At 53.7% G+C, this 13,260-nt stretch overlaps 1 protein-coding gene across 7 annotated transcripts in view; it reads right to left on the bottom strand.

Annotated features, from left to right (window-relative positions):
- Positions 1-670: 670 nt before the first annotated feature.
- Positions 671-13,260, bottom strand: part of ADGRG5 (adhesion G protein-coupled receptor G5) — a 29,082-nt gene continuing 16,492 nt past the window's right edge. For 3 of the 7 annotated variants that reach the window (XM_025268722.3, XM_044931918.2, XM_044931919.2), the window contains 10 exons: positions 13,114-13,215; positions 12,806-12,884; positions 12,009-12,165; positions 11,119-11,235; positions 10,340-10,456; positions 8,554-8,706; positions 7,163-7,832; positions 5,953-6,070; positions 2,846-3,123; positions 671-2,476 (listed from right to left, as the gene is read on the bottom strand). In XM_025268722.3, the coding sequence (XP_025124507.2) occupies positions 2,379-2,476; positions 2,846-3,123; positions 5,953-6,070; positions 7,163-7,832; positions 8,554-8,706; positions 10,340-10,456; positions 11,119-11,235; positions 12,009-12,165; positions 12,806-12,884; positions 13,114-13,215 (1,889 nt within the window). In that variant the 3' untranslated portion in view covers positions 671-2,378. Of the gene's footprint in view, positions 2,477-2,845; positions 3,124-5,952; positions 6,071-7,162; positions 7,833-8,553; positions 8,707-10,339; positions 10,457-11,118; positions 11,236-12,008; positions 12,166-12,805; positions 12,885-13,113; positions 13,216-13,260 lie in introns of those variants that run through there. The other 4 variants (XM_025268727.3, XM_044931922.2, XM_044931920.2 and 1 more) reach the window with 4 other exon arrangements.

The following is a 13,260-nucleotide window of genomic DNA, read 5'->3' as shown; positions in this document are numbered from 1 at the left end:
AAATTGGAGCAATTTCATGGGAGACACAATAACTGAGCCCCTGAGAATTTCACTAGATCAGAGAATTGGGGAACGGAGGGGTAGGGTGGTCGGTGATAATGGCCTGGAGGCTGTGCCACGTGGAGAATGTTCCTAAAATGACCAAAGGCCAGCAAGGCTGGGGCAGAGGCAGCTCTGGGGAAAGTGGCAAAGCCAAGGGACACAAGATGTGACCAGAGAGGAGCTGGACCTGTGAGGACGAGCAGACCTGGACCTTAGATGGATCGGCCTCTGAAACTCAGATGGCACTGCTAACAATAATAACAAATATGAATGACAGCGGTAACCATTCACTGAGCACTTACTTACCCTCTGCTAAGTCTCTTTATAACCAGTCCATTCTAAAGGAGATCAGTCCCGGGTGTTCTTTGGAAGGACTGATGCTAAAGCTGAAACTCCAATACTTTGGCCACCTCATGCGAAGAGTTGACTCATTGGAAAAGACTCTGATGCTGGGAGGGATTGGGGGCAGGAGGAGAAGAGGACGACAGAAGATGAGATGGCTGGATGGCATCACTGACTCGATGGACATGAGTTTGAGTGAACTCCAGGAGTTGGTGATGGACAGGGAGGCCTGGTGTGCTGCGATTCATGGGGTTGCAAAAAGTTGGACAGGACTGAGCAACTGAACTGAACTGAAGCCTCTTTATATGGGTTATTTTATTTAACCTTCTAAATAGGTATTACTATTACCCCTGTCTTACAGATGGGAAAACTCAGGCACAGACAGGTGGAATGGTTTGTCCATGGTCACACAGCTGACAAGTGGCAGGGCTGGCATTTGATCCCAGGCCATCTAGCTCTGGAATTGAACCATTCACCACCGAATGAAAGGCTATTCGTGTAAGAAATGAACAGAGGGCAGAGGGTCCCCCTGGGAGAAAAGGGATCTGGCTCCAGTTCCCGCCCTGTGATGTTCAAAGCCACCAAAATCTGTCTGATGGCCCGGAGCCAGTCTCTGAGAACCTGTCCCAGCCCACAGCTCCAGTGCCAGATACGCCCAGAGCACGAGACACCAAGAGCCAGAGCGGGCAGCTGTGTTGGGAAAGAGAAATGGCTATGTAGGCAGGACTGGCATTCCTCCTGCTGGTCACTCAGCACGCACAGTCCTGGAGGCAGGGCCTCTCCATCTGGTGTGTCATCTCCACAGACAGGTGACCACAGCATCTCCATTGGTTTTGGACCCCACGGCTTCTGATGTGGACCAACATCGCCCCCTGGTGGAAAGTCTGGGAAATGCGCTGGCTTCCTGAGTGGTCTCCCACTCCGTCTATCAGGACAGGTCAAGGGCAATGGTGATTCTCTACAACAGTAACAGCTAACATAGCAAGTAAGAAGAAAACAAGAATGTGCAGCATGACAAAAGGCTTGCATAATTTATACCAATTTATAACACTGTAGGCGCCTCCCAGCTCCAAGAGTATATACCAACAAATGTGAGATTTAGAACACACATCCTCACACCTACCAGGGGAAATTCAAACCTGCCCAGTCATCAAAATGCCTGGCCACTGGAGCTCAGATGGAGGGGAATGAGGCACTCCCCTCCCACCTCCAGGAAGTCCTATGGCCCCAGTCACTAGTCTAAATGTCCTATAGGGGCCTGGGGAGCACTGGAGGAGGAGCCTCTGGGAAGGACAGGATTTTCTGATCTTCGGGAAAGGTGGGCTTGGAGTTAGTCCACATAATCTGGGAGCAAAAGGAAAAGAAACTTCGGACACAGGCTGATGAGGTCTCAAACACGAGGTGGGTCTCTAAGCACTGGGCTGGGGACTTCGGCCTGGGATGACCCTCTCCTCAAGGAAGGAAGCAGGGCCCAGCAGGCCTTTCCAGGACAGGCTGGTCAAGACCCTGCCCCCAGCTGCCCTAGGCCAGCTGCCCCACCCCACTATGACCTCTTCCTCCCTGGTCTCATTTAATCTTCATAGAACTCTGGGACAGGGCAAGACCAGAGCCATCTGTCCCCAGGTCACAGATGTGGAAACTGAGGGTCAGTGAGAAATGACAGGTCCAAGGTCAGACAGTGAGACTCAGAGCCAGGCGCTGAAACATGACCTTTTGACTCCGTGACCAGTGCTCTGGTCACAGGCCTGGCCAGCTGGGCCGAGGCACCAGGGGCGAGTTGGCTGCCCCCAGGTGGGGTTGACTTGCCTCGGAGCAGATTGCCAGAGGAGGTAGAGCAACATCCTGCCCCCGGGCCTGGGGAAGTCATGGAGGTGGAAAAGGCCCCCAAGAGGCAACAGTGGCCTCTGGCCTCCAGCAGCTGGGCTGCCATCTTCTCTTCTGCAGGCAGCCAGAGAGGCTGGGAGCTCCGGGCCAGAAAGTCCAGGTAGTCCAGACTACTGCACCATCTGGGAGGTGAACACCTCCATCTCTGCCTCGGCCTCTGCCTCTGAGCGGCACCTCTGAGAGCAGAACCACAGGAAGAGGAAGAAACCTGCAAGCAAAAGACTGGTCAGTGGAAGCACCACGGAGCACGTGGGGCCTCCCTCCAAATCCAGGCACCTTCTTGGTCGGGGCGAGCCAGGCCTCCCTGAGGCCCAGGAGTAATTCTCAGAAGCCCTCACTGTAGGAAGTCAAAAGGGATGGAGCATAGGAGCCGGAGGACCAGCCTCTGCAAGCCCATAGGTTGCCTTTGTGCAAATTACAAGGTGGTGCTCCCTTCCTGTGGGCTGGTGTAGCCCCAAACCAGCCTGTTTGGGGCCAGATTTCAGCCCCTGACCTGGAGCCCTTCAGCAGTAGACCAGTACCTGCTGTCCACCACCCAGCCCCCAGGGGTTTCCTCCATGCTGTCCACAGGCCCTACCGTAGAGCGAGTTGAAGATGGTGAAGAGGAAGAGCTGCGGCAGCAGGAAGACACTGAAGGAGAAGAAGGCCAAGGCCCAGGTGGTACCCAGCAGCACGGTGAGACCCAGCACGGTGACGGTGTCCCGGCAGGCCCGGGTGCCTGGCGCCTTCTCCTGTGCCCGCAGTTTGTTCAGGACCCTCAGCGCCCAGGCCAGCACCACCAGGTTGAAAAGGGACGTGAGGCCACCATAGCCCATGACCAGGACACTGTGCACCCAGGAGCTCTGCACCCAGCATCTGCAGGGGATGGGTAAGTGCTGGGGTGGGTATGGCTCCCAAGGCCCGAGGCAGGGAAGCCACCGTCTCCTAGGCCTCTGGACTGTCTCCTGAATCCTGTCCCCATCATTTCTTGCCTGACCGCACACATGGCAAAATCCAGAACCTGGCTTTCCAGCCAGGCCACAGGGTGTGGGGGTGGGTAAAAAATGGGTAAAGTGGGTCAAAGGTACAAACCTCCAGTTATAAAATAAGTAAGTCTTGGGGATCTAATGTACAGTATGATGACTATCGTTAATACTACTGCATTGCAAGGGAATTCCCTGGCAGTCCAGCCATTAAGGGTCTTTCTTGGAAGAGACCTTGATGCTGGGAAAGATTGAGGGCAGAGGAGAAGGGGATGACAGAGGATGAGATGGTTGGATGGCATCACTGACTCAATGGACATAAGTCTGAGCAAACTCCCAGAGATAGTGAAGGACACGGAAGCCTGGTGTGCCACAGTCCATGGGGTTGCAAAGAGGTGGACACGACTGGGCAACTGAACAACAACCACCACCAGCGGTTAAGACTCCACGCGTCCACTTCAGGGCGCACAGGTTCAATCCCTGGTCCATGAACTAAGATCCCACATGCTGTGAAGTGCGGCCAAAAAGTTCAAAATAAAATAAAAATAAATAATAATACTGCATTGCATATTTGAAAGTTGCTAAGAGAGTAGAGTTCTTACCACAGAAAAATAAATTCTATAACTACATATGGTGATGGATGTAACTACACATATTGCATGGTCATTTTGCAATATATATATAAATATCAAATCATTATGCTGTGTACCTGTAATTAATATAGTGTTATATGTCAAATGTTATAGGGCTTCCCTGATAGCTCAGGTGGTAAAGAATCTGCCTGCAATGCAGGAGACCCCGATTCAATTCCTGGGCTAGGAAGATCCACTGGAGAAGGGATAGGCTACCCACTCCAGTATTCTTGGGCTTCCCTTGTGGCTCAGCTGGTAAAGAATCCACCTGCAATGCAGGAGACCTGGGTTTGATCCCTGGGTTGGGAAGATCCCCTGGAGAAGGGAAAGACTACCCACTCCAGTATTCTGGCCTGGAGAATTCCATGAACTTTATAGTCCATGGTTGTAGCAGAGTTGGACACTACTGAGCGACTTTCACTTTCACTATATGTCAATCATACTTCAACTTAAAAAATAAAACATGTAAAAAAAATTTGTAAAGAATACATACATATGTAGTAAGGGTTTTTTAAATGCAAGTGAATGAAAGTTGCAAAATGCAGGGTGAGAGGAGAGGGGGAGAGGTGAGGAAGACTCAGGAGAAGCCAGTTCTTAGTTGGGGGGCTCACTAACACCTCTGCACTGACCCACTTCCTGTCCTATGGAAGCGTCACTTCAGTTATTTTGCCCATGTCAGCAAGTTCTATAATAAAACACACATTCAAAGAGTCCTAAGTCACACTTCCTCAGAAAAACCACCCAACCCTCACAGTGAGAGGAATTAACTTCACCTCAGCCTCACTCTCAAACACCACAGTTGAAAAGCATCAATTCTTTGGCACTCAGCCTTCTTTTTTTTGAACTGTGGTGTTAGAGAAGACTCTTGAGAGTCCCTTGGACTGCAAGGAGATCCAAACAGCCCATCCTAAAGGAAATCAGTCCTGAATATTCATTGGAAGGACTGATGCTGAAGCTCCAATACTCTGGCCACCTGATGTGAAGAACTGACTCATTGGAAAAGACCCAGATGCTGGGAAAAAATGAAGGCAGGAGGAGAAGGGACGACAGAGGATGAGATGGCTGGATGGCTTCACCGACAGGATGGACATGAGTTTGAGTAAACTCCGGGAGTTGGTGATGGACAGGGAGGCCTGGCGTGCTGCAGTCCCTGGGGCCGCAAAGAGTCGGGCACGATTGAGTGACTGAACTGAATTGAAAAGCCCCACATTGTGCCCAGAACCCTCACTTTCCGGAGGCTGGGGTGGGCAGAGGTTGGGGAGTCAGCCTGCCTGTGACCAAGTCCCACCTCTGCCTGCCCCCACTGGGTCTCCCTGGGCAGGGCTCCTCAGTTGCCTGTGCCTCAGTTTCCCCGACAGTAAAACAAGGGCTGACAATAGCACCTGCTCCCGCTGTGAGGATCAGTCAGCCCTGAGCAGGCCTGAGCTGATCTCAGTCAGGAGAGGGGAAAAGGCCACATGGCCATCTGCTGGTGATGGGTGTACAGGGAGTTATTAAGCTGTTCCTTCTATGTCGCCTGTTAGAAACATTTCATCACAAGGAAAAGATTAATGTCCTAGGGCACTGGAAGGACGGGCAGAGTCTGTCCCTCAGAGCCCCCAAGAGACCCCCCTCTCTCCCACACACATACGCTGTGCCCGGTCCCTGGGTTGTTCCCGGCCCCCACAACACTCTCTTCTCTGACCAGGAGGGTTTGAGGGCTGGCGGTGCCATCCTACGCACGGGTTGGGGGTGGGGAGGAGCCAAGAGAGTGAGCGAAGCAAGGTGATGAGGAGAAAGGAGAGTCGGGTACAAGCTGAGCTCCACCGCAGAGCCTGAGAGCCGGAGCCGGTCTGGCCGACAGCTGCCAGGAGGCAGGTGCTTCCTAAAGTTAGCTGGCGGCGATGTAATAACTCATCCAGCGGGAGACCTTGAGGAACCAGCCGAAGGGCGAGGCAAAGCCCCCTGGAAACCACGCCCTCTGGAAGCCGCAGCCCCCTCCCGGCCCCGCAGCCAGCGCCCCGCCCATAGGATGCCCCATCTAGAGCCCCAGGACCTAGTGACCCTGCTGCCAGAGCCAGGGAGTCTGCCGCAGCCTTGAGCAAACTCACATGGACGTGGTCTTGAAGCCCGTGCTGTTTCCGTGGCTATCGGAGAGTTGGATCTTGCAGGGTCCGTAAACTGAGCTCTTGACGGCAAGAAGGAACAGCACTAGGAAGGCCGGGACCCCTGAGGAGTAGAACAGAGGCTCAGTGTCTTGTCAGGAGATCCCAGAAATGAGCTGCTATAACAGTTCTACTGGGCAAGTAGTGGGGAAGGAAAGAGACTGCTCTGAGCCCCCAACCACTGTCAGTGTGGTCCAGACTTAGAGGAATTAGCCCGCCTGGTGGTTTTAGAGAAGGTGATCTTCCCAGGTAGTGCAGTGGTAAAGAATCTGTCTGCCAATGCAGGCGACGTGGGTTCCATCCCTGGGTCGGGAAGATCCCCTGGATAAGGAAATGGCAACCCACTCTAGTATCCTTGCCTGGGAAATCCCATGGACAGAGAAGCCTGGTGGGCTATAGTATATGGAGTCGCAAAAGAGTCCGACACAACTGAGTGCCCATGCTCACATACACGCTTAGAGAAGGCTGATACGAGTGAGGGCTCTCCGGTGGGATTATAGCTGTAGCAGTAGTGGTCCTGCTGGGAGGGTGTGGCTGGGAGGTAATTGGAGAGAGGATCTGGGAACTGGTGGAGAAGGCAATGGCACCCCACTCCAGTACTCTTGCCTGGAAAATCCCATGGACAGAGGAGCCTGGTAGGCTGCAGTCCATGCGGTCACAAAGTGTCAGACACGACTGAGCGACTTCACTTTCACTTTTCACTTTCACGCATTGGAGAAGGAAATGGCAACCCACTCCAGTATTCTTGCCTGGAGAATCCCAGGGACGGGGGAGCCTGGTGGCCTGCCATCTATGGGGTTGCACAGAGTCAGACATGACTGAAGCGACTTAGCAGCAGCAGCAGAGAAAACAATAGAGAGGCTAGGGATGCTGATGACGGTGGTACCAGAGATGGTGGTGAACACAAGGATGAGGACGGTGGTGGTGATGGAGGCTACGGTGGAGGTGATTGATGATGGTACTGGAGATGGTAATGAGAGTCGTTCTGGAGGTGGAAGTGGTGATAAGAATAGTCATGTAGGAAGTGGTGGTGGGTGTTGGCAGGGATGGTGACCATGGTCATGGCAATGGAGGAGAAAGAAAAGGACAGAGGGGACAGACACCCAAGACCTGCGGGAAGCCTCAGGAAGCAAGAGAACAGGGAGACCGTGCTTACCCCAGCCCACGGCACAGAGCTTGAGCACGTATCGGCGGATGTAGACGTTGTAGACGCGCCCGAGTAGGAGGTAGAGGTTGAAGCCTTCAATGGCCATCCAGGTGAGGCAGCTGAGCAGCGCGTAGTGCAGGGTGGCGGCCAGCACCACGCATGCTGCCCCGGGCACTGGGGGCGTGGCCAGCACAGGGCTCAGCAGGAAGGCGATGTTGAGGAGCAGCACGGAGGCATGCAGGTTCATATGGATGCGGGTTACGGAGTCACTCTGCTTCCTGCGGGTGGGAGCATGGCCTTCTGCGACCTGGATGTCACCAGGCAGCGCCGCCCCCTGGGCTCGTAGACACATAATGACCGGGACACGGGTCAAGAGGCTCGGGCAGGGACCCAACAGCAGCCACACACAATGAGGCTGGTCTCCTGCCTCCACTCCACCCCCACCCGCCTTCTGCCTTCCGGGAAAGCCCACCTGACTCTCGCGGGGCCAAGTAGAAAAGAAGGAGGCATTCTGGGCAGCAGAGGGCAGGATGCCCTGCATGAGGGCAGGGGAATACCTGGCCTGGAGGTGCAGCAAGACAGTGAGCAGCGAGGCCACGATGGAGATGCTGCAACCCACCAGGGAGATGTAGGTGAGAGGCGCCAGCAATTCTGCGGGGACAGGGGCCTGGGAGAGTTGCTGTGGGAGAAAAGGCAGGGGCAGAAGCATGGAAATGCCCTCCCCTGCCTGAATCAAAGACCTGACAAGATTTCAGCTCCAAGCCCCCGTCCCCTACAATCCCATCCGCGATCCTGACTTGAAAACAGCCGTGGCAGACACAGTGGCTTTTCAGTCTCTCAACTCCCATCTCTCCTTCCTCCCCACCTTCACTCTCTTAGGCACTGGGGTAGACCCTCCCCTGTTCCTGCTATGTGCAGTCAAGCACACCAGGCCTGGCCTATCAGAGCCCTCCCTCCTTCTTCCCACAGTGATTGGTTAAGGGATGGACATGTGACACACTCTAGGCCTATGGGACTCAGTCCCAAGATTTTGGCTGGCAGAATTGGTAAGAAACCTGAACCCTAGTAGGACCTACAACAGGAAACACTAGCAGCCATATTATTATTCCGTGGGGAGAGCCTATCTGAGAACTAAGCTAGCACAAAGCAAGCACATTGGAGAGACTGAGATAGAGTCCTGTCTTGGTAATATTGAGTCCCTGGATCAAGCCATGCCTGAAGCCTAACCCAACCTTTTAGGGAACATGAACTCATAAGTTTTTTTTTTTTTTTAACCCCCCTTTAAATCCCTTTGAGTTGGATTTCTGTCCCTTGCACCAACTTTTACCTTTCTGCTCTGTCCTAGATGTGGGGCCCTCTGCAGCTCTGACCACCCTCATCCAGACTGGATGCACACATACCATAAGAACAGCAAAGTAGGTGAGGTGGTTGCAGCGGCAGAGCACCTGGGAAGGTGTGGGCTGCTCTGTGTGACAGCCCTCAGGGCTCCAGGCCCCCCAGTGGTGCTTGCTGGCTCTCTCTTTCCAGAAGACACAGGTCACTGTGTAGCCTTCCTAAGGGGAAATGCTGGAGTTGGGTGCATCCAAGGGGTGGAGGGGAAGGCCATGGATCAGGGTCTGGAAATTGTGGGAGCCAAACATGACTCAGCTGCACCCTTGTCAACATTTTACCAGGCACCAGCTGTGCTTTGGCATCAGACAGACCCAGATTCCAGCTCCACCTCCATCCTGGACTCTGAGAGAGACCTGGGAAAGTCACAGAGGTTCTCTGAGCCTCAGTTTATTCATCTGCAAAATGGGATCATTTATACTCAAGATACAGGCTTCCCGGTTGGTGTTAGTGGCTAATGCAGGAGACATAAAAGATGCAGGTTCAATCCCTGGGTCAGGAAGATCCCCTAGAGGTGGGCATGGCAACCCACTCCAGTATTCTTGCCTGGAAAATCCCATGGACAGAGGAACCTGGCAGGCTACAGTCCATAGAGTCACAAAGAGTCGGACATGACTGAAGCAACTTAGCACGCATGCTCAAGTCACACAGAAGGTGGAGTCATCAAAGACAATGAGGATCTTGAGTACCCAGCTCTGGCCAATATAGCAGGTGCTCTATGATCAACTCTCCCACTTCCCCTCCTACCCATGGGAACAATGATGATCCAGACCCGTCCCAGTGAGGGAGAGAGTCATTTACAGACAACCCTGATGCCAAGCCGTGTGGTTGGAGAGGTAAGGGAAATGAAACAGGCACGCCATGGAAAGCCACAGAGGGAGGGGTGGAGGAGTCCTGAGAAGGGAAGGGACAACTAGGGGACTGAGGCCTTAAGGACACATCAGATTTTCTCTAAGTGGAGCAAGGACATACCAGGTGGCGGGAACTGCAGGGGCAAAAGCTCAGAAGAATGAAATGAAATGATGATGGAGAAATTGGGAGTGCAGAGCAGTTCTGATGAGATTGAGTGAAGATAGGGCCAGAGTGTAGAAGCTCTGGGCTTTGCAGGAATGCCATCAGGGCTTGTGTCCACCCAGCAGCCCTTCTTCCTTCTTTTGGCATCAACGTCTGTACTTTCCTTGAGGACCCACCCCTCTCCCAATGACAGGTCATATGAGTCCAGCCCAGTCCCTGGGCCATGTGACCGCAGCCTGGCCAGTCCACATGTTCCATCCCCCTGGGAACAGTGATGGTTCAGGGATGGACACATGATCCAACTGGACCTTTAGGATCTGTTATGGGATCCTGATTTGCACTGGCAAGAAAGAGCCCCCTGAGAAGAGGGGAAGGAGGTCCAGCACTTCAGCTGCCATCTTGCCACAGAATGAAAAGCCAAGGCAGGAAACCACTGCTGAGAAATGGAAACTGAGCCATTATGGCAGTGTATCAGCTCCTGGATCCAGCTGTACCTGAAGCAGTCTTGGACATTTCATGTACAGGAGGCAATAAATTCCCTTTTGTGTTCAAGCTGGCTTGAGCTGCTTTTCTATCATTTGTGATTCAAAGAATCCTGACCAATGCAGTGACTAAAAGCTTCTCTCTCATTTCTTTGGCAGGAATTTTCAAAACACTTCAAATTTTAAAGCAGTTTTTTTCTAAGATAGTTCCACAGGGCTGGGTTTGCTCAAACCAATATTCAACAGGATAGCTACAAGAGGGTAGGGATGGGCTGGAAATGGGGGTGTCCCCCAACAATACCAGGCTTTGGTTGTGCCAGAAGCTGATGTTCACTGGTTCACTGAGGTTGCTCACGTATCCATGGCTCAGCTGGGCCCCCAGAACATAGTTATTGAGCAGAGATGAGTTGATGTCTTTCTGGAAGGGCAAGAGAAGAAGGGCTGACTGGAGGGAACACAAGGAGACCCTGGATGAGGTCCAAGAGCCTCCTCCCTGGATGAGAATGAGCAGCATGGCTTTCATGTGCTCAGCTGTGCCAACCTCCTAGGCTTTGCACATTGCTGCCCCTTTCACCTCCTCACAACCTCCACCCTCACTTCCCATTTGTTAAATGGATTCCAGCCTTGTACTCTCCACCTCACCCTACCCCAACTCACTTTCAAAGCCAAGCTTAAAAGGCACCTCCTCTGGAAGCCCTCCTGGATTGCTCCTTGGGAACCATCCTGACCCCACCCTGACTCATTCATCCCTTTGAATCTCTATGATTATACTTAACCTTGAGCTAAAATTAAGTCTCTAAGGTCCTGGTCTAATTGTTGAGATAGAGAGTTCTCTGAGGACAAATATCTTGTGACCTACTTGTCTGCCTCCTGTTTAGGGACACGCGCACACACAGAAGATTTCTTAAGTCTCATTTGCACATTATAATGGTGCCTTCCTACTATTCTGCTCAAACGGAGGCCCAGAGAGGGGCGCTGACTGGCTGAGGTTGCAGAAGGCCAGGAGGAGACATGGATGCCTGCAAAGCCCCCAGGAAGGGGCCAGCACCCACCCTTCATGGCCCACCAGCAGGGGCTGACCTGGAAAAAGCGGGTGCTGGAGAAGTAGATACAGATGAGACGAAGATCCCTAGAGCGGGTCCTGCAGGCATTCTGGGTCAGCTCGGCCGGGAACTGCATGGCATGCTGGGGCCGGGCCTGCAAAGGGCCAGAGACAGGCTGGGCCCCATGTCCACAGTCCTCCGGACCCACAGCAACTTCACTGTTCCCCACTCACCAGGGAGCCCTCCCGGCCTTGCCCCCAGGCACTTCCTATCTTGGAGCCTCCACCCACAGAACCCTCTCCTGCCAGGCTGCGCCTCCACCCAAACTTGCAAGATCCTAGGCCTTCCCTTCAGGCTGTTCTGGTCTTGAGCTGGGGTCTTTTCTCCCCTCAAGTGGGGCCCTGAGGATGGAACATCAGCACCCAACACCCAGGCATTCTGCAGGAATCACACCAGGGCCCTCAAAGGGGGCTACCTCACCCCAGGAACCTGCAAAAGCAGGAAATCAACCCTGAATATTCATTGGAAGGACTGATGCTGAAGCTGAAGCTCCAGTACTTTGGGCACTTGATGTGAAGAACTGATTCATTGGAAAAGACCCTGATGCTGGGAAAGACTGAAGGCAGGAGGAGAAGGGGACGAGAGGACAAGATGGTTGGATGACATCACTGACTCAAGGGACATGAGTTTGAGCAAACTCCGGGAGACAGTGAAGGACAGGGAAGTCTGGTGTGCTGCAGCCCATGGGGTCACAAAGAGTTGGACACGAATGGGCGACTGAACAACTCACAGCTATTAAGGCAGAGTCCAAAGCCCGGACTGGTGGGAAGGTGGGTGATAGACCCTGAGGAAAGTCCAGACCTTCAACCCCTGGAGCATTTGTCGGGTAGAGGCTCTGGGTACCCTCAATCCCTGGGCATCTCTGACCTGGGGGACCTTCTCCAGAGCGGCACTGCTCAGAGAGAGGCCAGAGAAGTTGCAGTTCAGCTTGAAGGCCAGTGCCTGGATGATGTGCGTCTGCAAGGTGAGGTTGTGGCCCCCGAAGCTGGCATTGAGCAGCCTCAACTCTAGGCCATGAATGAGCCTGAGGGTTAGAGAGACAGCCAGAGCCCCGGAGTAAGGATGGAAGCAAGAGGGACCCTCCACAGCCTCCCCCATCCCACACCCCGGTCACTCCCAACTCCAAACATCTGCACACACAGTGTTCCTGGCACACCCTTACCTCTTCACCAGCCCCCGCATCTCCTTCTCCCATTAACTCTTGCTTGGGTCCCATTTTATTGCCACCTCCTCCAAGAAGCCTTCCCTGGCTGCTCCCTACTGGCTGAAATGCCCCACAGACCCCACACTTCCCTGTTAAGTCATCAGCATTAGCCTGTCACCCTGAGCACCTAGGGTTTTGAGTCAGAGACCTTGGAGAGCCCAGTCCATTCTTGGAGCCCCTTCCCAGAAAAATGCACAGAGACCCACGATTCTGCACTGGTTTCATGGCACCCACAGCTGAGGACCCCCAACCAGACAGTAAACTCAATGAGAACAGGGGTGCGTCCATCCCACAGCTCCAGAGCTTGGTGCCTGGCACACGGTAGGTACTCAGTAAATGAGTGTTGAATAAATGAATGAGCAGTCTACACTGGAGTGACCCTGGGCCACCGAGTCAAGATACAGGCTGGGGGTGGAGGCAGAGTAGACTCTGGGCAGGCGAGGAGGGATACCCAACTCACTCAGCAAAAGATGTGCTGCTCCTGCTCCTGGCTGCCACCTCCATTCTCTCCATCCAGGACAGGGTCTCCTGGGACGCCTCTGCGAGGAGCGAGTCCAACAACCGCCTCAGCCTCTGTCTGCAGCTGTCCCCCCCAGCATCCCCCACCCCTGGCCATCCCTTGGCCTCTGGCTCTTCTGCCCCAGGCTGCTGCCCCAGGGCAGAAGTGCCCCCTTTTCAATCTCCCTTGGTTTGAGGCTACCCCCGCTTCACATCAAAGTCAGGGGTCCGGGCTAGGATGGCTCTTGCAGCTCAGGGAAGCCCTCTTACCTGCCAACCTTCTCTGAGACGCCAAGAGGCACAGGTAGAGGAAAGGGGCCCAGCAGCAATTCATGTCGTGTATCAAATCTCCTCCAGGAACTGGCTCCCACCCTGGAAAACGTGCATGTCTCGTGACCACAGTAAATGAGCCTCCTC

Source organism: Bubalus bubalis, chromosome 18 (assembly GCF_019923935.1).
Source record: "Bubalus bubalis isolate 160015118507 breed Murrah chromosome 18, NDDB_SH_1, whole genome shotgun sequence".
Lineage (NCBI taxonomy): Eukaryota > Metazoa > Chordata > Mammalia > Artiodactyla > Bovidae > Bubalus > Bubalus bubalis.
This window is presented reverse-complemented; position numbering and strand designations above follow the sequence as displayed.